This window comes from Gigantopelta aegis, chromosome 14 (genome assembly GCF_016097555.1).
Source record: "Gigantopelta aegis isolate Gae_Host chromosome 14, Gae_host_genome, whole genome shotgun sequence".
Classification (NCBI taxonomy): domain Eukaryota; kingdom Metazoa; phylum Mollusca; class Gastropoda; order Neomphalida; family Peltospiridae; genus Gigantopelta; species Gigantopelta aegis.
Window position 1 is genome coordinate 27,038,974 of NC_054712.1, and position 27,934 is coordinate 27,066,907.

General features: G+C 35.4%; 2 protein-coding genes across 3 annotated transcripts in view; one reads left to right on the plus strand and one right to left on the minus strand.

Annotated features, from left to right (window-relative positions):
• Positions 1–5,917, minus strand: part of LOC121388512 (nuclear receptor coactivator 5-like) — a 37,277-nt gene extending 31,360 nt beyond the window's left edge. The window contains exon 1 of one of the 2 annotated variants that reach the window (XM_041519875.1): positions 5,854–5,917. The gene's annotated coding sequence lies outside the window, so the exon portion shown is untranslated. The remainder of the gene's footprint in view (positions 1–5,853) is intronic. The other variant, XM_041519876.1, reaches the window with a different exon arrangement.
• A 460-nt stretch (positions 5,918–6,377) lies between these two features.
• On the plus strand, positions 6,378–23,922 carry LOC121389506 (nuclear envelope phosphatase-regulatory subunit 1-like). Its single transcript, XM_041521161.1, has 6 exons — positions 6,378–6,403; positions 7,697–7,768; positions 9,625–9,698; positions 16,220–16,329; positions 21,711–21,765; positions 22,807–23,922. Exons 1-6 carry the CDS (start codon positions 6,385–6,387, stop codon positions 22,843–22,845), a joined length of 369 nt encoding a protein of 122 aa, XP_041377095.1. The 5' UTR covers positions 6,378–6,384; the 3' UTR covers positions 22,846–23,922.
• Positions 23,923–27,934: the final 4,012 nt, after the last annotated feature.

A 27,934-nucleotide genomic window follows, 5' to 3' on the forward strand; every position in this document is an offset into this window, starting at 1 on the left:
TGTTCTCATTCTGTAGGATATCCATTGTTACATGTGCCGTATGCGGCCTGGCATTGTCCTGTTGAAAGAGTTCTCTCTGTCGATCCAAAATGAGAAGCATGAGACGGCTAAGAATTTTATCCTGGTAGCGTACAGCTGTCGGGTTGCCTTGTACGAACACAAGTTCACTTCTGCCAGTGTATGAGATGGCTCTCCACATCATGACACTCCCTCCACTGAATCTGTCAACTTGGGCGATGCAGTTGTTGGCAAAACGTTCACTGCGGTGTCTGTAAACATGTTGTCGTCCATCACGTTGCTGTAGAAGGAAACGTTACTCATCGCCAGTTTCCCCCCTATACATTCGTGCACCAGCGAACACATAAATGTTGATGTTGACGTCACAGGACGGGGCCAACATATGGTCTCCTAGCCCATAAACCAGCTTCTCGAAGTCGGTTCCGAATGGTTTGTGCAGACACCCTTTTCAAATCAGGTATGCGTCCAGCAGTGTTTGTTGCTGTGGCAGTTCGGTGACGCAAGTGCAGAACCCGGATGTAACGATCTTGTGCTGCAGTTGTTACGCAAGGTCTTCCACTTCTGGGCCGGTCTTCAGCTGATTGAAACTGCTGGTACCTGTCCCAGAGACATGAAATGGTGCTCTGATGGATGTTCATGTGGTGTACAACTGCTGACTGTGATTCACCTAACTGGAGGTAGCCTAGTGCAATGTTTCGATTCGGCAGGCTTAGTCTTGGCATCTTGTAATTCGTCTACATCGAAATGGAAACGAGGCATCATTGCAGCTTTAAATACCCATCACTACCCCCATCTCTCCCCCCCGTTTCACGTGCATTGGCCAAAATTTGACCATTTCACACCGATTTCCTGCAATTGTCGCACAACGTGCGTTAGATTTGTTTTAGGGTGCATTTGGGCATGCTGTCCCATTCCAGGAACATTAACAAACATGGTCATTCAATAATATTGTACAAGAAACCCTGATATTTTGTTAAATTAAACACTTGTCTTCTTTCCCTATTACCTATGCGTTTCTTTTTTGACAGAGTATATTAATATTTGTCTTAAGCTACATGAATATGTTTAATGCCCCATTTCCAAAGCATAACTGCATAAAATGTCTTGTTTAAAATATTACCCACTTGTTCCTAACCAACTAGCTGAGATACAAGCCTCAATTTCTTGCAATAAAATGTTTAATTGTTGATGCTCCAAAATCACTTAAAACCAGAATTCTGCAAAATTACATTTATCTCATCCATGCATTTGCAAGACAGAACTAACCTGTGTACAAAAGCCATGTGGGATAAGTCTATTCCAGATGATTAAACATGGCAACAAGGGAGCTAACTACAACCGTTATGTTTATAAACTCATCATTTGCCTTGTATTGGAAAAAACTGGTTACTTTTTCCATTAAAAACATTTTTTATCACAGAACCAACAAGACAAATTAATTCCTTATTTTGATACTGTTCTTATTTCGAATCGTACAAACAGTCTAGAGAAGAAGCCTGTTGCAGTGTGCAAGCTGCAGTGTAAAACCTGCTATATAAATGTTATCTTGTTAAATTTGGAGTGCTAAATTTTTAGTTAACACAGGGTTCTTACACTTGAAAAAAACATAAAATTCCAGGACTTTTCCAGTAAAAAAAAAAAAAATTCCAGGACATGAAATGCTCAATCAATGAATATTTTTATAACAAATTGTTGTCTGAATGTATTAGGTTATGAAGACAACAAAAGTAAAGAAATAAAACACCAATTTTTGGCCTAAATTTCCAGGACGTTTCCAAGACACAATCAAATTTAATGTTTATCTCCCAGGACATTCCAGGCCTGGATTTTAAAAATCACAAAATTCAAAGACATTCCAGGACGCATAAGAACCCTGTAACACATAAAACAACTAAACAAATATAGTGTCTTTATTTATGATAAAATGGTCAAATGTAGTTACTTTTTTTTTTTAAAGCTATTTTTGTCCGGTCATGGAAAATACAGTCAAACCTGTCTTAAGTGGTCACACAAGGGAGTAGAAAAAAGTGGCCACTCAAGACAGGTGGCCGCTGATTACAGGTTGCAACATATAGTCTTTAAAACATGTTGTTGTTTCTTGTTTTAGCGTCTGTACTGTTAAATTAATGGATGTGTGCTTCACAGTTTACTATAAATAAACTTTTGACATGTCGCCTCATTCAGGAAAAACTGAAACTGGAATGTATTAAATTGACCGTTCTCAACAAGTTTGTTTTCTCTTTCCATTTAATTATTTAATTTCTACTTCATACAATGTATTGTCATAGTAAGTGAATCTACACATGTCAAGCGTAGCCTGCCCAGACGAAATTAGATGCTTTCCATAGTCATACTTTCTTAATTGATACACAGTAGAGATGTCGGGACTGAATTGGCACTAGTATTCCTGAAGGTGTGAAGATCGGTTATTTGCTGCACCGTATCGCTGTTGTTAAATATCACTTTTATATAATAGCAAACATCTACTGTGGCCGCTTAATACAGGTATTTTAGCGATTTGGGATCCGATTTGGGTGGCCGCTGGCTACGTTAGACAGGTGACCGCTTATTACAGGTGCATTTACGTTATAAATCGTTTGGGAGTGACAAAAGTGGCCGGTTAAGGCAGGTGACCGCTGAATACAGGTGGCCGCTAGGACAGGTTTGACTAATACTTTATTAACTGAATGGATGAGAAAAAAATAATCCTCCATGAGCGGTCAGTGAGACAGAAAAAGTGGACCCTTGGTGGTTGAAATTTCAATTCTGGGATCCAGCAAGCTACACCCCAGCAGAGGCAGATTTAAGATTTTGAAAAGTTTAACAAGTTAGGCTGTCAAACTATAGTAGGTATTATAACACCAGCAAAATCTACAAAGACAGAATACAAAGCACACTTGGGAATGTGTGCAAGGAAGAGCTATGTGGTGCTAAGGGTAACACAGCCTTGGATACGCCACTGCCCAGGTCGAAATTTCCATCAACTCTGGTGTACTTTTTCCCTATTCATATAGTCTTTCCTACCATAAACTTATTTGATTTTTGCTGACAATTGCATCCATAGATGGTCATCTCAATGCTTGTTAAAAAATAATAATTAATTTTTATTTTTTTAAAATAACATTTAACTTGAACTGGGTGGGACTTTTAGTTTAGAAAAATTGAAAATGCAAAAGTTGACGTCACTGCTACTGTCGGAAATGTAACAGCTTTATCTCACCGTTTCACTGCATAAAGGCGAGACAGGAACAAATAAAACGGTAACAGGAACTGAAACAAAGCCTTAGGTTTTACCTCACCTTAGACAAAGTCATGGATAGCATTGGTTTTCCATAAAACTGAAAACCAAAACAATCATTTAGCACAATTAGACTAGTTAAGCAAAATCTTCCAAAAAATTTACAAATTATTTCTTATTCCATTCCTAGGTCTAAAAATGTGTGCCAATCTGACAGGCTTTCTGCCAGAAAATAAGTTGAGGGTACATAATAGAAACAAAATAGACCATAAATGCCACTAGGTGGTTCTGTTAGCCTACAGCACAGCATACTATTATAATAGATTAATACATAATTCCAGATCACCCGAAACACTGACCCTCTCAGATTTCAATGAAACTTAATACACTAGTAGGGGCCCAGGAAATAACCTTTAAGCCAAAAATGTAGACCCATCAGTCAAGCAGTTTTTGAGAAGTAGATCACAAAAGTTTTACCTAATTCATCAAAAATGGGCAGTCACGTTATTAAAAATGCAATAACTTGGCTCCAGATAAAGCTAGGAGGAACATTCAACTATCATTTTAAAGCTTTTTAGAAGAACAAATTGCAATGGAATCGAAAGCTCTAAAAAGAATAATATATATTTTTAGATTGACCTTGACCGTGACCTCCCTGAAATGAGTCATCGCAGATTTTGTTTGAAAAGTTCACAAAACATAGATATATATGTGTAGAACAGTCCCTGTGAAGTTCATGATGGGCACTTGAAGGGTTTCTGAGATAGAGCCAATTATGTATACATGGGTACTCCAAATGTAGCCTATATCCATTAATCTTAAAAGTCACACTTGATGTACTACAATTAATAGTACTAATCTACATCAGGTGTCACTTTTAAATTGAACAGACTATATTGTGTAATGTATTTGGCATATTATTTCATTTCTAAATAGAATACTTTATCAGAATATATTCATTATGGGATTCCCCACTTGGAAATTTTGGGAGTTGAAACAAGTCTTCAGCAGCTGTTTGATGAACACATGACTGACACAGAGTATAAGCAGTGAATATCTACTGACTGTTCATGCTCGAAACAATGAGGCCGAGTTCAGATGACTATGAATAAATTCTGTAGACATCTTAAGGTACTGCAACACCATGATTTTATTGGCAAGCAACAATCTGCCTTCTTCAGAGAAACCCAAGAGTCACTGAAGCCTGGACATTTTCTAGTCATTGGAGATTTCATGGAGAACTATTCCTTTGTACTCCAAGAAAAAGCATCCCATGTAAGTTAACTTCATCTGGTGTGTGTCAAATTTATGCTAATAACCGGCAGTGTTCGAGATTAATGGTATCCCGATATCCCGGGGATACCAGAATTTAATTTTGGATACCAGACTTCAAGAACCCAGTATCCCACTGGGATACCATATATAATACCAAATTCTCAGGTGGGATACCAGATTTTGAAATGTTAGTATCCAACTGGGATACTGCCCCCAAATTTTAATCTTGAACACTGACCGGTATAGCCGATTATCCGATAGAGCCCAATTTCCAGATTATAACCAACAGTAAACTTTACAAATGCCTTGTGGACAGTCTATCTTACTCTTAACTGCAGAACATTGTTTGAATGCCGATATATGTATGCGTTTCATTTGTTTATGCATGTATTTTAAAATAATAATAAATAAAATAACAGTATAAATGTTGTAAGATAAATATTTTTTTAATTTTGCATCGTTACAAATCTGCGGTTTTGTTTATTGATGCTATTTCTAGCTACCAATATTCACGTTGCAGTTTGTTGCATGCTGCTTTTTCAGAGTTCACACCTATTGTTCTGAGGGGTGTTGAGTAGTGAAACTGTGTTACTTGGCAAAACGCAATTTTCACATGCAGGCAAAATAAACATCGGTTAAATTAGCAACTGTTAATTGTCAACTGATTTCAGCTACAGTGTACTAATATTACAGTATGTTTTGTTAGAGATGCCATTGTGCATTGAACAAAATATAAGAAGCATAGTGTTTATTTTGCTTATTGCATTCATTAATTAAAAAAATTAAAATATTTAATAATGAATAATGAATAAAATTATTAACATGATGTAAGCCAGGCAGCCTGTGGGAACCGGGGAGGCGCCTGTGCCCGCCCCTCCTCCTCTCCTGCCTGCTAATACCACGATCAAAATCCAAAATCATGAAATAACTCATATTGAATATGAATATTCAGACTGTGGCAGAAACTTACTTGACCAAATATGTATACTGAATTCACCTATCATCCTATGTAACTCATTTCAAATCAGGTCATTGTACGGCCACTGCAAAACAAAACTGTTTCCAGGCAATGTAATTAAAAATACTTCAGTGCATAAAATGATAAATAAATATCAAAGCTCTTCTGTAAAAACTGCCGCCATCATGATTCATGGACAAAAAATAAACACGGCTCGACTGAAAATGAGCAAATTTCGAAAAATAAAGCGTTCGTGGCATAAAACATCGCGTAAACTTTATTTTAAAACTTCACCAAATGCATCAATATAATTTAAATTTTGTTAATCCAGTGTTGTATTTATTCATCGACATTAATAACTTACTCTTCCCTTTTTCTTCTTAAGTCTGCCTCTTGGAAAACTGATAAAATGTTAAAATAGTTTTGATTGGTCACAACTGTTAAACCGAGAGAAAAGGCAAAGGTGTAACTCAAGCAGATGTCTATGCATACGCTGAGTAAAATGCGGATACACGAATGACAAATTAAATTATGAAATTAAATGTTTTTGTGGACAGTAAATGGTAGGATGCGGTAATAATTTTTATATTAATGATGCTGAGTTCTTGTTTTTAATGTCATTTATTGAAACAGTCTGATTCATTTGCCGTCAACTCTCAACTGAATTTGACAACGCCGACGGTAGTAGGCTAAATTACTAAGTAACGCTATGCAAATCGAGTTATGATGTTTGAGTCTGAACTCCTGAACTCTAATGTATCATACACAGAGGCTCAGACTTTTAAAAGACAATTTCAAATTAGTAGCAAGTTTCGTAATAAAATTCATATCTAATATCTAGAAATAGTACCCAATCAAAACTCTTGTTACATCTCTCATTCTATGCGTAATCATAATGGCTGAACAGACTGAGGGTTTGTTGTATTTTTGTAAAAATTGTGATCCTGTCATATTTTGCACCTAATAAAAATAAGCATTTTTATGGGATGTTACGTTTAGCATATTTTTGACAACAGGTACACTAGAATTTACTGAGATGTTGTAAATTTAAGCAAATTAAATGTGAAGTGGATCGACAAGCTCATTTGACACATAAAGACAGACTAGAACAAGGCCCTGGGCCATGTTTTCCTTTTGGTTATTTTGTTATTTATTTATTTTTAAAAAATATGCAGTGACGGATCCAGAAAATCCATTTAGGGGGGCTCCAGTCACATGAGGTGGAATGCCAAGGGAACTTTGTGGGAGGTTTGGAACTTGACTGACAGGCGATACATGTACAAATATCCACCCTAACGCTGCCATTCACTGATGCCTCGACCAGAAGTGGTCAGGCCCTTTATAAGGGCCCTATGGGCAACCTAGGGAGACACCACAGCATCGTGAAGGTCTAAAATTAACGAGCTACTCTCGATTCACTAATATCAAAACCTATATTAGCTCGGCCATTTACCTTTCGACCGACCGTTCAAAATTGCACCAAATTCCCTCAATCAAAATTGCGGACACTTTTCTCTTTGGCATTTAACTGCTCCATTCAAATTCCATAGCACCACCACCACCACCACCCGCCTGCTACCGATTTGATCGGGCTGCTGGTGGTCCCTTGCACCTGCCAGTGCAGGCGGTCCCTCCTCTCCCCTCCCCCCACCTTTCCTGTCATGGACGGAGGAGCCAGCTCTTGTGCCCACGACAGGCGTGCGCTACAACAGCTTGTTCTGAATGTGCACGTAAAACCCTATGACATGACACATGACATGCCATTCACTCATCGTCCACCGAGCATGATTTTGGCAGGAGGTGTTTGGAAAATCCATATGCCAGATATTTCATCTCCAAACTATCTGGTTCCAACCAGTTCTCGCTGTATACTATTTTTGGCCGTAAAGAGTGACTGTCATTGATCTTAATATTGATATTTCATAATCCAATATCACCATGCAGATTTTATACACCAAATGGGGGAACAGGCGGAACTCTTTCTGATATACATATATATTCATGTATATATACATAATATGATGTGCATAATAAAAACAAAACTGACCATAAGTGTCCCTATTAGGTGGTTATGAGTTTAAAATTTTATAAATTAGATACAGCATTTCATGTACTTCAAATTTTAACCTCCGTACCCTTTGGCAGAAATTCTGCACATGTATGACCTGCTAACGATAACAACAAATGTAAATATGTTCTTTTTACAGATCTGAAAGCTTTTGAACGTCGACTGACTGAAGTCATTGACAAGTTACAGCCTGCTGCTAGAGTATGGAGAAGTGAGATCATTTTTATCTTTGATTAAAAAAGCCCATGTACCATATCAGACCTCATCATAAGGAGAACTATCACTCTAGCTCTCCATTACTCCCCTGAGATTAGTTTAAAGGAAAGTGATTTCTAACTCAAACTCAAACTGTACTTCCAGTGTTTACCAGATATGTATATACAGTGAAACCTGTCAAAACCAGACCATGAACAAACCTGAAGTGTGTTAAAACCGGCCAAGTTTCACAGTTCCAAATTTTCTAAATACTAAAATGTGACCCTTTAAACACCAGATCCTGTCTAAATCAGATAAATATTAGGTTCCTGGCGTGATCTGGTTTAGACAGATTTTACTGCATATATCATTGTTTTTGTTCTTTTTAGTGCTGGAGAATATCTTGGTCAGCTGGGTTGATCTGGGAAAATTTCCATATGCAGTGAAACCCCTCTAAACCATGGGGCCAAATAAAATGTCCGGTTGTCAAAAATGTCAATTTTTCAGTGGTTTGCATTGATGCAGAATCCTTTGTTGTACTCTGCTGTTTGTTTCCATTAGTGTTCTTTTTGTAAATCTCAACCTTATTTGGGTTGTTTTTTCAATATGCTTCAACAGTTGATTTTCCAATAACCTACTCTGTACTTTAAAAACTTTTTATGTTTTTAAGTTTATGATTGACTCGAGTGATGGGTCAACTCTGCGAAGTTTAGCTGGACATTCCGATATGTTGTAAATTGATACTGAAATGAAATGCTACTGACAACTTTTTGACCACAAACACAGCCCTCGAAATTCAAATCATGGCAATTGGTATAAATAATAAAGTAAATAACTCATATTGATAAAAAAAAACACACAACTAAAGCAGATTAATTTTGCCACATCTTTTTGCATGGCACTGCTGATTTTAGCCACAAATTTTGAGGGCTGCTGACAGTTGATCTACTGTTACTAAATGGTTCAACACAGTACTACTTGAAAATATGTGACCATACATGTATAGATGAGGAAATCTGGCAAAATATGTTTTGAAAGCCAGTAGTCAGAAGAATACGATGTCCCAAACCGTGATATGAAAACAATGTGGTGAGGTGAGTGATTAATTTCTCCCTTAACTCGGATTATGGGGGGCCATTTAACATATTAAGATACTGATACCATATAAATTCACATGATAGGAGGAGCTACAACAGATTGTTCTGAATGTGCACGTTAAAACCTATGACCTAACCTGACCTGACCTGACTTGGAGCTAAAACGTATTCTTATTGAACTAGTCTTAGAGGAGTCTGATGTCCATATCTTTCCATAGTTTTGGCTAAAAGATATATACATGTATATGGAACTGAAATCTTGAACAAGTTTTAATGATGAAAGTTGCCTCAATTTTTTACAGAGTTGAAGTGTAAAGAAGTTCATTATAGTATTTTGGGGGGAAATTAAAGTAATAGTGAAACATTCTTTCATCATTAAAATATTTAAATAGAATGAACATGAATGAATATTTAAAGACACACCACTACAAAAATACACATTGTCAAACAAAGGTAAATATATAAATATGAGAAAACAAGTAACATTAACATGCTTTACTTTAGATTTAATAAATCAAATGAATGTATATTGATAACATTTCCAACTAACAGGTTGCTGAACATATTCAATATGACATGATGTTATTTAAAAACTTTTCTATAAATGATGTCATACCTCATCTGTATCATTTTTCACTTAAATATATTTTATTTTTAAAATTAATTCATTTTCAACCAATCTACTTCTTTTCAATATTTTAGTATATAATTGAATTAATGTATATTTTAGTTGTATACTTTTGCGTCACACGATAATTTTTGTTGTATTTTTCAGTTATTCTAGTCTTTATATCAGTATGCACTGCGGTGGGAGCATGGACATGGTTATGGGATCCAGAAACACCAAAGGTAAGCTGTGAGATGGGGTAACATACCCACCATATAACTGACTGGTATTTATAGGGATTCTGTGGTATTGAACATACACCTATTCCCAAAAGAAATTGGCACTGAAAATTCCAAATTTGATATGTAAATTAGGATATAACCATATGCCTGAGGTGAAAAATTAAACATTTGCGGGCATCAAATAGACAATAACACCAGCAAATCTGAAAACTCCATATGCTTATGTCCATTGTAAACTGAATCGTTCTTCAACTGTATATTTGGTATTTCTTGAAAAAAAGATCTGTCTACAATCTAACTGTAGACCCTTGAACCGTCAAATTGGCCTTTTCCAATGGCGAACAATCGGAGACTTTCCGACAGGTTTCGCTCATGCACTATACACCATTCCTTTTTCTAAATTTGTATTGTCGTAAAGCACCGATCGGTATATCCACTCTATTATTCCCGACCTAATTGTGAGCATGTATGTGACTGAAGTGTAGAACGGCTAAACATTAAAATAATAATACAAATCTACGAAATTCCGCAGTTGGTAGTAAAAAAAAATAAAAAAATGGAAGAATAAAAAAGAACAAAATAATGTCCAGCTAAATCGTGGGTTTTCCCCAACCACGTAGGCTACTCCCTACCGTTTTTACAACTTTCTATCATATATCCACCATGCCAAAACCATTAAATGTGTGCATATTTGACTGATAATACTTGAGTGTTTGCAATAAAAAAAACGGTAACAGCATTTAATAAAGTTTTAATTTGTAAAACGCCACGTTCCATTCTTCACTGTTTACTTCCGGGTTCTATTCAATGTTATTTGTTTACCATAGTTTGACACCCAGTAGCCGATGTATTTTTCGTGCTGGGGTGTCGTTAAACATTCATTCATTCATTTACTATTCAGTGTTTGTTATCGCGATTTAATATGAAATATACGTGTTTAAAACCACAAATTATTCGTTTGCAGAGTAGAGTAAATTCAACCGAATTTGTCGACAATTATTTTTAATAAATTATTTAAATGAAAAAAAAAAAAAACCCAACCCAACCCAACCCAACCCAAACAAAATAAATAAATAAATAAATAAATATATATATTCAATGTAAAATAAAAAAAAATAAAAATGTTTATATGTATACATGTAATAACTTTTTAAAAATCAATAACATACATATATAATTACAGAAATAAATATTAAATTTTCAAATGATGAAAAATAAATAGGAAATTTAAAATATTAAATATATAGGTTTTTTTGTTCTTAATTTAGTTTTTTTCACATGTAAGTAGAAATATAACGATGCTTTTTCATACACATTTACATGAAATTAGAAATGACAGTGGTATTGTTTTTCAATATTTACAATTTGTTAATGTAAATAATTTAATTTGTGTGTACAAAATGACATAATCTGATAGGAATTCTGATTTCACTGAGCCTGTTTTAACATAAATCTATTTGACCTACCGGTATCTAAATTTTATACTTTTCATTACTTATATTAAGAAAAGTCCAATGTAAATAATCTTTATCATGGTTCATACACTTATTTACCAAGAAAATTCATGACTTTCCATGATTTCCACTGATAATGAAATTAACAGCAATTGAAAACTGCTTTAGACATTATATTTTTTCTCTCCAAAACCTGCAAGAGTAATAAATTATAAATTAAAGAAACAAAATACTGCTATTTTACAAATGTGGATTTCTAAAACCAGATGCAGCAAGAAATAATTATGACTATATATAAAAGTACACTTATGGTTTACTAATAGTATACAGTGAATATAGGTACAACACCAATTAACACTAATTACATTAATTTCAAGAGATGCATTACATGCAGTATTCACACATGGCTTGTTTCATGTTCAATGTATGAGTTACTTGCTTAGCATGTACATGTATTTGATAAACTGTACATAAACAGTACCTATCTGGTATTTATATTTTCAGTCCAACAGTGTGGGTTTTTTCAATGTCATGCTAGAATTTATCACAATGTAATCAACATACTCCCCCAAAAAGTAAAAGTATTATAAACTGTTATAGGCTTAAACAGTCACTGGAGAATAAAATGTTGGGATTTTGCTACATTTGTCCAAAATAGTCCAGTTAGGCAATAATAATAAAAAAGACAAAGAATAAAAAGAGACACCCACCCCCCCCCCCCCCCTCTCAAATTTAAAAAAAAAAAAATAGTTATGTAAATGAATTCTAGATTATAATTTGGAAAGTATTTTGTTATGGTTAGTTTGTTTTTGGGTCAATAGCAAAAAAACCCAGTTTGTTCTGTTATGCCTCAAGTATTTAATCAAATCTCACATTGCAAAACAAGCTCCACAGTCTCTTTAGAATAACCAATAATGAAAAAAATTTTTTTTTTTTTTTTTACGACATCTCAGCACATTTTAAATTTGGTGTTAAATATCTGTTTCAGAAAAACAGCCTTCATAATTTTGACCCATGGTTTTGACACTTGGCATAGATACTGACTCACCAAGAAAGTAAACCCATGGCCACCACACAGGCTACTCCTACCAATTACTTTAATTTCAGCATTTTCACTTTCATTGGAGTTATTTGTTTACACCACCATCACAGCATCCTTTGGTAGCGTTTTTGTCAGTAATTTCAGATATGCTTAGCATAAAAAGAAAATGCATCCTACATACATATTGCAGCTTACAAAAAAGATACCCAACTAATAGGCCTCCTATAGATAGATTAACAAAGGAATAATCAAATGTAGAGTTTAACAAATGAAGAAAAGAAAATTTTATTCTGCCTTGTACCTAAAAAAATTCTGGGAACATGAATAAAAACTATTACTAAACTTTAAAAAAAAAAAAAAAAAAATTACATCTGTACTCTTTTTAACTTACAAAAAAATGGTGAAAAATAATCAGGGTAAGCCTTTTTGTTAGGTAGGGTCGGTTTCAAGAAACAATTGTTTTTACACCTCAATGGGCACTCCACATCTCACTATTCTGTTTATATTGTATGTATGCTATTTGCATGTCTCAAACTATTATTTTCTTCTTCTTCAAATTGTGTATTAGGGGCTGTGGAAGAGTTGAGGGCCGATAGGGCCAGTGTCTCCTCTTTTTTCCAGTTACTGTTCTCAAAAGTCTGGAGATGTCATAGGCCCTATATTAACATCTGATATTTAAACTTATTCTGGGTGAGCATGCCTTCGAACCCCCACCAACAGGTTCTGGCCCTCAAATACATGTATACACACACTCACTCTCTCACACTCACTCACACTCTCACTCTCACTCTCTCTCTCTCTCTCTCTCTCTCTCTCTCTCTCTCTCTCTCTCTCTCTCTCTCTCTCTCTGTCTCTCTGTCTCTATCTCTGTCTCTCTCTCTCACACACCACAACTATTAACAAACAGCACACTATAAGTACCCCCACCTCATCCCCACTTTCAAATACATTCCGCTGGCCCTGTACATAAATAAAACAAGTGTTGTTTCTAAAACAGTTTTTCTTTTAGTCTGTGAAATTATTGATTAAAAATAAAAATAAGTAAATAAATTAAATAAATAATTGACAACAAACATGATCAAGGATGAACTCACCTACCCCCCTTTCTCCCCCCCCCCCCCCACCAAAAAGCAGTGAACAAAACACACAAATAAACAAATGTCCACATAGCATACATAAAAGGAAGAAAATATAATATTTCAACTAGATTTTATTCAAATAGTATATAAATAATTAATTTTGTTTTAAATCCACACACCGAGAATGGACAGGTTTTTGGCAATGACATACAGACGCCTTGTAGTTTCAGCGATTCACTGTTTAGTTTTGTTTTTTGTTGTTGTTGTTGTTGTTGTATTTTGTCATATACTAGATCCGTTATGCAGTCCAGACATTCTTTGTGCCAAATATGACCACTTTTCCTGTTCGTACAGAGGTGGACAAGTAATTTTATACGACCAGTGGCTTCAAATCACACTACTGAACAGGTGTTTAAAACGAGACTAGGGTGTATAGTGACGACGCGACCTCTAAGGGGGAGATAATTTCTGGGTGTTCGCCATTGCTGATGATGTCACTTTTTAATGACATCTTTAGCTTTCCAGGTGTTATTTTTATTTGATCCCAGAAAAAGAATGTAATATAATTAATCAATCACAATACACAACACACTAGCCATCAGTTTACAATATTTGTTAAATAATGTCTTTTAATTTAATAATGGTGTATTATATCGTCCGACTGGCAAAGCCAGAATTTTATATTAGTGGAGGCAACCCACACTATGTATTTATGTATGTATTAGTTTATAAATTTTAATACAGTTTTAAATAAAGGTTTGATTGGGGGGTAGCGGTGGGGCATAACTCCTGTTATCTCAGAAATGAGCAGCTTAACCCCCAATGTCTTTAAGAGTGAGGGGTGGTAGTATTTATTTTCATGGTGTATATGTCAATTGATACCCTGCATGTAGGAGTTTTAGCCACATATGTTACTATTGTCGTCTATGGGATTTGATTTGGCGGTATACACCCTACAGCTAGTGGGAACTAAATGTTAGCTCCATTAATAGATACTGGACACACACAAAGAGTGTCAGGTGTTCAAATCTTCTCAGTGGAGGGTGAAATTAATAAGATGTTATTTCTTTTTAAAAGGGCAACAACTGACTCATGTTTGTTGTGTAAAACTTACAAGAGAGATCCATTAAAATTAATAGTTTTGTATTACACCAACGTATTATTTTACATAAGCATAAATACGGGGGGTGGGGGGTGCAACTCCTCAAATTCCAGCAAAAATGATACTGATATTTGGGCGAAATGAGCTGGCTTGAAATCTTTTCACCATGTATTTCCATCATTCTATCCACAATATTAGTTGTAACGCAGTAATGCCAATATGAATCAATGTTGTTATCCAGATTAACACATTTTTGTTTAATTTGGGCAAAAACCAGTCTGCCCCACTACAAACTTAGAAGTTTGTACGCTTATGTTACTTTAGTTAGATAATATAGGGATAAATTTACTTTACTATAAATTCTTGAATCAACATGGTAATAAATTTGTCTTCAAATCTGTTTGTTAAATTCATCTTTAACTTATATGGGAGTTTTCAACAATTAGGTACTGCAAAATCAAGTGATTTTTCACTCTTGTTATCCACCAGTGACGCTTTTGATGATGATTAATAAATCAATGTTAGGGCGCCCTAGTGGTGTCGTCAAACAAAACAAACTTTTATGTTTTGAACATACAGTAAAGTACTCTTATAACGAACTGCAAGGGACCAGGAACACCAGGAAGTCGGCCATTTTGGATTTTTCAAATTTAAACACCATAAACACAAAAATTAGTGGTGTGGGTTTTTTAATATTTCATTTATTATCACCAATAGAAGCAAATATGCAAATAAATACAGCATGTTGAATCAAGTGAGTGTTCAGTCAGTCACGTTTTGAAACAAAGTTGCTTATTTTTGTATGCTTAGTGAGCATTGGTCTCATAGCCTGCAGGGCTATAGTGATGTAGGCAATCAATGAAATTCAGGCGTAGCTAAATCAACTTTACTTTGGAAAACAGTGTTATCATATCCGTCATGATTGCACATCTACTGAATACTATTCAACATTTCATAACATTTGTGTTACCTAGCTTCAAAACAAAATATCCGGTTGTTATTTAATGCTAATTACAATGACTGTATAGTGAGTTTCACGTGTCAGTCAATTGTTGGATATGGGGACTCAAACTAGCAGTGAAGTGAGAACAGACCGTTAATTGCTCACTGTATTAATCCCTTAATTGATACCAATCTACTACGTAATGACAAGCGGACTTTATCAGTGCAGTCGTTTTGGATGCATTGCCACTAATGCTACTAATTGATAAGATGCCAGTGAGGTGTATGTGTCAGTCTTCTTGTGGGACACCAGCAAAATGTCAATGAAGCGATGGGGACTTAAACAAGCGAACAATAGCAGGGTAGTGAGATCATACCATTAATTGTTCAATACATTACTCCCTTAATTGATGCCAATCGACTACGTAAATCCACGTGGACGTTATCTGACTGATCTTACAGTATAGTCGTTTTTGATGCATTGCCGTTAATGCTACTGATTGATAGATACAAATAAGATACAAAACAATTATGATCGGTTCGCTGTGTATGCACTAATTTGCACTGAAATTCACAATTTTGACAAAAAATTGGTTCGATTTAACAGTTAATTCGCTATACATAGTTCGTTCTATACGTTCAAATTTATTACTAATATATAGGGTGGAAAATCGGGGACTTTACAATCAGTTCGTTCTAACCGGTAGTTTGTTATAAGCGTGTTCGTTCTAAAAGTACTTTACTGTATTTAGAATGACTGCGTTCCATACTCGTCCACCTGACCTGACATTGTGTAATTATTGAACATTCCATATCAAGCAATTTGGCAAACATGAACTCCATCCTGTCACATTTGTCTACACTGTAGCTCAACAGTAAGTATTGTGTGTTTTGTTTTTCAGGTGACCTTCACTCAGTCATTGTGGAACCATCCGTTCTTCACAATCAGCTGTCTCGCACTTCTAATTTTGTTCTTCTTCGGTATTCATAAAAGAGTGGTTGCACCATCAATGTATCCTTTCCTGTAGTAAACCTTTTATTCTTAAGTTTACAAATTACCGGTGCAGTTAGAGGTGTAGTGATACAGGTTGGTCGCGATACGATACATATCCTGAGACATATTGTGATACTTACCAGCACTGACCCTAATTATAAGGCAGTGTAAAGTATTTCCTTCAATTGCAGCTTTTTCACTGTTAAAATACATATTACCTGCAATGCACTGCATAAGTTATGAATTGTAACAAACCAGTGAGTTTATGGGATTCTGATGTTTGTAATACCGTAGCTAAACAAATATTTTTATGCATGACAAAAAAGATGTATCCTATACGTCAGACATGGGCGATTACATGACAAAAGTAACGATTACGATTACGATTACTTAAAAATGTCATGATTACGATTACAAGGAAAATGAAAGAAATCGATTACGATTGCGATTACACTGCCTAGTAATGATTACAATCATGATTACATTTTCACAAATATGAACTATTTTTGATGACTACCGTATGTGTCAAAATTACCAAATGTTTGACATTCAATAGTCCATAATTAATTAATCAATGTACTACAGTAGTGTCGGTAAACAAAACAAACTTTACTTATTACATGAATATTTAAAACATATTATTATATTTAACGACAAAATGTAATTACATGTGTGTTAATCCCCAAGCTGCTAAAAGAAACCAAAGCATGCCCCTTTAATCGCCGAACTGCTCTAGTTCAGTGTCACATAAAACAAGACATATAGTTTACAGTTATCAAAGGTACGAGTTGTCAACTATGATCATTTGACAATACATCAAAAGTGTTGAATGTGATCGGTTGTACTGTGGCAGACTCTGCTTTTGTTAGTCTTAATAACTGCAGACGTACAGCGCACAACCGTAATCTCTTGTCTGTAAGCTTGACTGGGCAGCCAAATCCACACACAGCAATAAGTTATTTAACATATATAACCCCTCCCTCCAAAGCATCACTACAATCCTTACAATTTTAGGTAACCATTGATATAAAGTAATATAACCCACAAATTAAAAAAGAAAGATTAAAAGAATAGGATATTTTTTTAGTCTTCTACCGGTTCAGAAAATATTTTGCTCCAGCACTTTCTTGCCACGTGACTTCTGGAGAATCAATTATTTTAGTCAACTTGTAAATTAACTAATTCATTTGACAGGTAAAAAGCCATAAAAAAAACCCCAAAACACAGGACAAAACGTCACAGGAAATAAATAAATATTAGGCAATGTGTAACTGACTCCTAGTTTCTTTCGATATTAGTTTGGTCGTTGTTTTATTTGAATAAAAAACAGAGCAAACACCAAACACATTATAGATGAACACACAGATACGTTTAAAAAAAATATTTACTTATAATAATGGTTTAAAATGCAACATTAGCCCGAAATGAAAATATAGAAAACAATAGATCGAGTTTGAGCCATGACGTCACTGTTACTGGTGACACCAGAAAAAAATATGTTAAAACTACATTCCCTGGAATATTTGTATTATTTAAGCATATAGAACAGAAAATCCAATTACGGTTGGTGCATATATATATATATATATCATGCCGCACTCCGCATTGGCTTCACTATGCTGGCTTATCCAGGTCAAAAACAAAGCCATGATTTTGAAAGTGGAACACTTTTGACGGGCTCGTACCGATCTCGGTTTTCATTGGCTTATCACAAGTATGGAATTCCCCAACAAGAGATCACGTGATTGATTGAGGGGTCGTCTCATATCTCCAAAATATATTTATATCCATAGAGGTATGGTACAACAACTTTCCAGGGGTCGTTAAGTGGGGGATTTGCCTTAAAATTTACTAATTACGTAACGCTCTAGGGGTAGAGGAAGAGTGTACTGTGTTCGATTTACGTAACATTATTCAAGACTATATGTTATTTTTATTCATTACTTAGACCTAACAAGGTGTTTTTTGGAAATGCACGGTCAGTCTAGGATCGATTCCCATCGGTGGGTATACAAAAAGACCATGGTATGTGATATCCTGTCTGTGGGATGGTACATATAAACAGTCCCTTGCTAAAAAAAATGTAGCAGGTTTCCAAGGCGCGTGTGCAGGGATTTCAGCGGGGTTGGGGTTATAGACTGTGTTGAGCGAAGTTTATATGGGGCCATGCTCCCCCAAAAAATACATTTCAATTTTTTTTAAGCTTGGGCAAGTAAAGGTTTCGACCTCCAATACCCTGCACATGCACCCGATTCCTCTCTAAGATTATATGTCAAAATTACCAAATGTTCGACATCCAACAGCAGATGGAAGGAGGGATAGGATATGTTTTATTTAACGATGCACTCAACACATTTTATTTACGGTTGTACGGGGTCGGATGATTATTAAATCAATATGCTTTATCTTTGATGTCGTTAAACACCCCTCCCCCCCCCCCCCAACTTTACCCTTTCCAAACGAAATAATATTTATTTGAATTTGTCGATTTTAACACGTAAAATTAAGAAGTGAAAACGTTCATTGTCTACTTTAGTATATTTTATTTTTAAAATATATACATGATTAATGTGTTACTAGTATACAAACTAAACTTTGAAAGTTCTACTAACACTTTATAAAATATCAATTCTGAAATAGGAAGGTACGACTGTCGATAATACGTTGTTGAGATCAAACAGGTTTTAACTAAAGACTCTAGTACTGTATCCTCAACCGAACGTTCTTCGTACAGTGCAAGATTTTTATTTTTATTTTTTGAGATGAACCCTACAATTTGAAATCGGCAAACGCACGCGTTAACTGAAACTGACAACAGGCTGTTGTTTGTGCTTTGCCGAGCTATGGCGGCACAGGCGACGAATCAAGCTTATACGTCTGACAATATCCATTCATAGCGAACACACACAACTTTTTTAAAAGTGCATTTGAGCTTGTATTTCACATTTGTACATAATGTTATAATATGGTAACCAGATAATGTAACTTTAAAAGGATACAAACTCAGGATAGTCCCTTCGCTCACTACTAGCACTGTTACTTGAGTTGTTACCAAGCATATCAAAGAGGTTTGGTCAATAGGCATGTTTTCATAAGCTTATGTACGTTATAACATAATATAACCATTTACAGACAATGGAAGGTGTTGGTATAAAACAGTTAAGGAGAATATAATAATATATGTACAGAACTCTATTTAAAACTAAGTAACCATAGATTCATGCCTTCCTATTATTTTGTATAAATATTTTCCTAACTTACATACTTTGTTTACATTGCTAGTAGGTAATAACTTTATTACTTTAAAGATATATGTATATTGAAGGATGCTGTAATAATGATTAATATATAATCATAAAAAAAGTGCAAGTTCATACAGTTTGAAACTTTAATCCTAGTGTAGTAATCACGGAAGTAATCATAAATTACGATTACATTAGTAATGTAATGTAATCGTAATCGATTACATGGTATTCTCAAACAGAATAATCGATATTTACGATTACATGAAAATATGTAATCGATTGTAATCGATTACGATTACTGATTACGATTACCCCATGTCTGCTATACGTATGTTAAGAATTAGGGGCAGTGACTTTAAGACTTATATATAATGTATATATCGTTATACAACTGTCCTAAATCAATGTATTGTATCATGGACCTCTTGTGTCACGATATGATACTACATGTATATCACCGTAACATTACAACTGTATCTACAGTTCACTACAAAACGGGTACAATAACTAGTTACATCTGGTGATAAAGAAATATTTTTTAGATCACTTGGTTATTAGTATAACATGCTTGTAACAGTTGAAAAAGAAATCACTTGATATTAAAGTGTGAGAAATATGGTAAAGCCCTTACCTGAGGTGTGATGTTTTTACAGTCAGCCACCATGGATTTGGTGTTTTACCCATCCTAACCAGCACATCAAATAAAAGAATGTTTAATGACACACCAGCACAAAAAAAATACAATGATAAATATATGAATCGATGATAAATATCAATATAAAATTCAAAAGATAAATTAAAACACAGTGTAAAGAGCTGTGCAAAAGTATAAAGATCACAAATTTATAAGTAAGTATATTGTAATTGTGAATAAAATCCCAAGTACACTAAAGCCTGTAGGATATACTGTGCTGTCTATGGGAGAGTATATATAAAAGATACTTTTCTGCTATATTTAGGAGTAGACTGTGTGATGGGAACAGGTTTCGTCTATCTCAAGCAAGTGTCAGAATAAATATATATTAGACACGGTCACACCAAAAATGACCCTATTTTTAAAATATACTGAAGTGTCATTAAACAAATGTGCCTGTCATTTTCTTTGATATTAACTGGTTACTTGTTTGTTATCCTCTATAAAACACCAGTTCTCCACAACTGGTGTAACAAAGGCTGTGGTATGTACTATCCTATCTGTTGAATGGTGCATATAAAAGATCCCTTATTGCTAATCGAAAAGAGTAGCCCATGAAGTGGCGAAAGATCCCTTGCTGCTGATCGAAAAGAGTAGCCCATGAAGTGACGACAGCGGGTTTCCTCTCTCAGTATCTGTGGTCCTTAACCATATATCTGATGCCATATAACCATAAATAAAATGTGTTGAGTGCAAAAGTGAGTCAACACTCCCACTTCCATCCACACTCGCCTGGTAAATTTTAGGAGAGCTGCAAATTGATCACCTTGCAACAAAAATTTGTAATAAATTTTATTTGAAACTCCATGTGATTGCACGCCTGTTACCATTTCAGGAGAGTGATCTTCAACTTACCTTGATTTTGCTTATGGCAAAGCCTGAAACACTGAGCCATAAGACTATTTATCCTATAACTTACCCATGATATCCATGTCATAAACCCATGTGATCATTTACAATATTAACCTGTGTAATAATGGCATGCATATATAACGGTACCGGTATATGCAAATTTGCAAGGTCTTTAGGCAATAATTTGTTGCTGTCAATGCTAACAAGACCTGTATACCTGAGCATAACCTTTTCACAAGATTTAGTTAAAATGCAGAATGTCAAATTAATTTGTGCTAACCGTGATGATGTCATATTATTAATGGAGACAACATTAGTACTGTGATTGACTAAATATCAAATGGAAATGTTATTTTAAATGTGTTATAGGATAAATATAATTTGCTACTTATGTTTTTCAAAATGTAAAATATCAACCTCGTCTACCATTGCAGAGCCTCGACAAATACCAATTAACATAAGACTCAGTTGAGGTTTTCCATATTAAAAAACAGTCATGACAAATCCTCTATTTATACCAATTGATATCATAGCTACAAAGTGAAATATTGTGCTGAGATAAGTTTCAACAAAGATTCCTTTAAAGTGTTTGCCTTGACCACACCAAGTATTGCATCCAGATGTCGTCAAGTTCTGAATGATTACAATATGTCATGTGATGATGTAAGTAGTTTTTGTCTTCTGTTGAAAATCTAATAACTTCATTTTCCTCTATATTGGATTGTGTGTTATTGCATTAAGCTGTCTGTGCCATCTAAGGTGTCAGAAATTAACCTCTTAAAACAGGGAACATTTTGTTTTGAAAATCTTTATTAGCAATATTTCTAGTCAATTGATAATTGATTAGCAAGTACTGGTTAATGTTTTAAAATTGTGTAGCAATCTCTGAAACTTGCATAGCGAATCGCAACGCAATACTGAACAGAATGTTCTCTGTTAAAAGTTTCAAAGTTGATTAATGGAAGGTTCCCACCATAATTAAATAAATTTTGCTTGGAAATGTAAATATTATACCTTCCAAAACATTATATAGAGGATAATAAACAAGTTACCAGTTATTATCAAATTTGTCACGAGCTTTTGCGAGTGATTAGTGAAAATTATTTCACTCGGGACATAAATTTGATAATAACTGGTACCGAGTTTGTTATTCTGTTTATTACCCCAGCTATTTTAATTTTTTTTAAAGCCTTTATTTTCGATATAACCTACATCAGCTACACGTCCATGTATATAGAAACGACGTAAACTACTTTACTGTTCTGGGTATTGCTTTAACTTTGTATTTTATTCACAGATAATTTTCAAAACCCAAAATTCTATATATTCTGTAAAAAAAAAAAACTACATGTATAATGAATTGCATTAAACTACCATTTTATTACAAGTTTAACACTGAAACCAGAAAGACGTAAACGCAAATGCTTTAAACTACATGATGTCATTGTGTGTGCTTTGCCAAATCGTGATGACGTCATATTCAGTACCGACAAGGTGATTGGTTTGTTGGCGTCAAATCGTCCAATAGTAGTTTACGTTAAACCAATGCATGAAATTATGATTTTTATTTTCTACGTTATGAGTACCTGCTGGGCTAATAAAACCAAATAATTTAAGTTACTAGAAAAAATATGTTTTAAAATCCAATGTTTATTAGGCATATTTTATGCATAAGATTTTTTCATTGTTTTCTGTTTTTTCCAGACTGGAAAATTAATATTAAAACCAAGACCGTCTTCATGACAGCAAGATTTGGAAGTGCAAATTTGACGTGTGTGTGTGTGTGTGTGTGTGTGTGTGTGTGTGTGTGTGTGTTTGAAAATAATTAGTTATGAAAAGTTCATCCAGAAGAGTGCATAAAACATTATACAGTGTGTTGAAATCATAATGTTCTGTTGCTGCATAACCATCTTGTGTCTGGGGAGTGACGTAGCCCAGTAGTAAAGTGCTCGCTTGATGCGTGGTTGGTCTAGGATCGATCCCTGTTGGTGGGCACAGGCTATATCTTGTTCTAGTCAATGCACCATGACTGGCATATCAAAGACCATTGTATGTGCTATCCTATCCTGTCTGTGGAATGGTGCATATAATGGAAAGATGTAGTGGGTTCCTCTTTAAGACTATACGTAAAAATTACCAAATATTTGACATCCAATAGCCGATGTGCTATAGTAGTGGTGTTAAACAAAACAAACTTTAACCATCTTAAAGTTTGTCAAACCTCAATCACCCAACTGAAAATTGGTCAAAACTGATATTGTGAACATCATTGATATTAATTTTGTGTGGCGGCAGCGGGTTTCCTCTTTCATTATCTGTGTTGTCCTTAACCATATTTCGTACGCCATAATTGAAATGTGTTGAGTGCATCATTAAAGGGATTGCAGTCATTATAGATTGTTTCTGACTCTTTTTTGACGACACAAAGTACATATAAAATAAATTTTCTTGTCTGTATATCCAGTAAGTTTGCAGTTGTGAGCTAATGTGTGTAGCAGTAATTTTTCATAATTTTACTTCATAATATTGGGTTTTTTTATACAAACAAAATTAATCGTAAAATTCGGTTTGGGTTACTGGTACTACAAATATTAAGATGACAACAAATGCCTTGTTTATGCACATATTGACATTTTAAACAAGAAAATGTATTTAATGTATAATTGTAGTCGGCAAAGAGATTCTGTTATTCTCTCATCCCTAGCTATGCAAGACAGACCCATTCCATGACGTCAGCCTATATGGAATAAATCTGTCTTGTATAGGCTATGACATCATTGCATTTAACATGGGGAGTAGTACATCGTTGGTAATATATGACATCATATTAATGCGAGTTGGTTAGTTTTAGATTGATATTTTGTTATTAAAACCTTCATTATAAAAGCTATCTTGTTAATTTGTAGTGTTAAATTTATATATCTAACACATGAAACAGACGCGGCAAATATAAATATGATAGTGTAGTTTATTTATGATAAAATGGTCAAATAAAGAAGTTACTTTTTCAGCCATCTTTGTTCGTGTAAAATAATGGTTTATTTACCGAATGGATGGGAGAAAAGGACTCCATCATATGCAGTCATGTGGGATAGAAAAAGTACACCCTCGGTTGTGGACATTTTGACCCTGGGACTCGGCAAGCCTCATCCCGATTCGAAATTTCAACCATCTCGGGTGTACTTTTTCTATACGACATGACCACATAAGATGGAGTCTATTAGTGGGAAATATCTTCAGGATAGTTCTTTTAAATAAAACATTCTTTCTTCCCTATACGAAATAACCTTCATATGTGTAAGATAGCCTGTAAATTACGATATTCACTCTTGTGCATTCTAGAGATGAGCTTGTAATTATATCTAATGAAGAAATCTGCCTGTATATTTTGTTGGAATAAAATTGTACATTAAAGTGAAATCATCATCATGTACATTATGTAAAATCAGTAGATACCTTGAAAAATTGGTCTGTACTCTGTATTTTATGATAAACACAGCCAGTGTATTTTGTTGAAATTGTACATGGATATTATGGTAAAATTGGCCTGTATAGTTAGTTGAAATTGGCTTGTGCATTATGGTAACATTGGCCAGTATAGTTGGTAACATTGGCCTGTCCATTGTGGTAAAATTGGCCAATATATTATGGTAAAATTGGCCTGTACATTATGGTAAAATTGGCCAATACATTATGGTAAAATTGGCCGGTATATTTTGTTGAAATTGGCCTGTTGAATTTGTTACATCAACCTGCACATTTGGTTACATCAGCCTGTACATTTGGTTAAAATTGGCTTGGACATTTGGTTAAAATTGGCCTTTACAATTGGCCAGTCAGTTAAGGTAAATTAAAATGTACATTTTTGAAATGATGATCAGCATGTACATTTTAGTTAAATGTGCTTCTATTTCGTGATGAAGTAAGTTAAATACCATTCATCCTGTATGTGATCATCATGACATTACCAGTACACTAGTGGAACTGTTTTGTACATCATTGGAGGGTGGTACGTAGCCCAGTGGTAAAACGCTCGCTTGATGCACAGTTGGTCTGGGATTATCCCTGTTCGTGGGCTCATTGGGCTATTTCACATTCCAACCAGTGCACCATGACAGGAATATCAAAGGCTGTGGTATGTGCTATCCTGTCTCTGGGATGGTACATATAAAAGATCCCTTGATACAAATGGAAAAAATGTAGTAGGTTTTCTCTCTGAGACTGTCAAAATTACCAAATGTTTGACATCCAATTGCCGATGATCAATAAATCAATGTGCTCTAGTGATGTTGTTAAACTAAAGAACCTTTAACTTTTGAATCATTGTAAAATCAACGTGTTCCTTGTGTTGTGTAATTATCATCTGAATTATGAAACGGCTTTAAAACCGTGATCAGACCAGTTTGTATAGTATAGTATATTATAGCCACTGGCGTAGGAGGGGGGGGGGGGGGGGGGGGGGGGGGTCATGTGCAATGGGTAGGTGTAAGACCACTACACTGTCTTCTCTCTCACTAACCACAAATAAAACTAACAAATAATCCTGTGTCCTTGACAGACAGCCCAGATAGCTGAGGTGTGTGTTCAGGACAGCGTGCTTGAACCTTAATTGGACAAATAAGCACAAATATAAGTTGAAATGAAATGGATTCCAGTTAATTCAGTTGAAAGCAGGGTTATCTCTGCTACTCGTCAAATATGCTAGCCTAGTGGTGAATTTTAAACAAAACTGATTAATTTTATTTTTATTTTAACAAAATAATTTTATGTAATGATTGATATTTTGTTCGAAAGTAATGGTGGGGTTTGAAATGTTAGATGTCCAATACAAAGTTAACCCGGAAAAGCTACAAAGTCAGCCCGGAAAAGCTAGCAACAATATGTTTAATACACACTACTTAATTAGTATTTAAATATTTAAATATTTTTATTAGTTTATGAAATTTTTTGAAAAATCCTTAAAATAAATATTGATTTATTATTTGTATTTTTTATTATTATTTATCATTAATCATTTTCCAAACATCGCTATCGAATTTGAAGATTTTCTTCAATTGACACGGGAAGGAGGGCGCGTGGCCCACCCGTCTCGCACGCTTATATATACTACTTAAAAGAATTTAAGGGTCAGACGATATTTTCGACATTATTTTCTGAATGTCAATTATATTAGCTAGACCATAATGTCACGCATGGTATTGTTCCATTTTGACGAAAGTGGGTCTAAGCAACCCATAAATGAATTAAAATCCACTGTCATTGACACTGTCGACTAGTTCTAATGGCGAAAACATGCTTACATTTGCACGTAAATTAGGGCGAAAGCGAAAGGTCTGCTAAGTGCCCATAACTTGCTTTTTCACAAAGCGCTTCATTTGCACGCTTTGCACGTGTATTCCATGTTCCCAATGCTGAATTTCCGTATAATTGGAGCTTGCGTTCGTGTGTACGGTGCACACTCCAAATTCGACAATGGTACGACTTCAACTGACTATCGAAGATCGAGGAAGGGCTATTGCTTGGCTTCAGGATGGCAATACGCAAAGAAATGTTGCTCTGAGACTTGGTGTCAGTTAGAGTGTCGTTGGCCGACTGTGGGAACGGTACCAAGCAACGAATTCTGTTCGAAATCGTCCACGTTCGGGAAGACCCCGAAGCACTACAAATAGAGAGGACCGCTACATCACCAATATGGCTCTACGTCAACGCACAACCACTGCACGCCGATTACGTGACAATCTGCGGACTGCGACTGGAACTCGAGTGTCTGATCAAACCATACGCAATCGTCTGAGAGCCAATAATATACGCTGCCATCGCCAGGCTGTTCGACCACCACTCCTACCACGTCACAGAACGACCAGATGTCACTGGTGCACACTTCATCTGCGGTGGCAACGTGTTCAGTGGGGTCGAGTGATGTTCACTGATGAGTCCAGGTTTAGTCTCCAGTTCAACGACGGTCGGGTTCGTGTCTACAGACGTCCTGGGGAGCGCTTCGCTGACGTTAACGTTAGACAACGTCGCCGGTTCGGTGGTGGCAGCGTCATGGTGTGGGGCGGCATAGAGGGGGGTCCTGTAGTGGATGGCAATCTGAATGGAATCCGCTATCTGAATGAGATTATCCGGCCGTTGGTTCTCCCAGGCCTTCAGCAGATTGGCGGCGGGGCAGTTCTGCAGGATGACAATGCCAGACCCCATCGCGCCAGGGTGGTAACGGACTTTCTCAGACAACAAGGTATCGCCAGGATGGATTGGCCAGCATATTCGCCTGACTTGGCCCCAATAGAGACGCCTGGGACGAATTAGGCAGGAGAGTTCGGGATAAACATGCCATGCCAACGTCTGATCAACAGCATGAGGCAACGATGTGTCGAGTGTATTCGCGCCAAGGGTGGATTCACACACTATTAAACGAATGTTCTAATGTGTAAAATCCATGTTTGACAACCTTCAACTTTGACAGCATGTCAAGTGACTTTCTTGTATACAGTGACGTTTATTTGTGGTCTTTTGTAAATATGGAACAATAAATAAAAAATTTGGTGTAGTTTACATCATCAATCTAATACACTCTGAAACTTATTTGGTTATAAATTTTTGACCCTTAAATTCTTTTGAGTAGTATACTTCTGGAGGCAAACAGTGCAGATCGGGAATGATGTGTCCTAACATCGACACTATGTGCTCTGGTTTGGTTCGAAGACATTTCGGATGACATCTTCACTGCTTGCATAAAGCGGTAATCAACTTTTATCTGACTAATGGTCTTTACTACAAATCGTAGTATTCCACGCACGATAGGTACGTCACGGTACATCGATGCATTGAT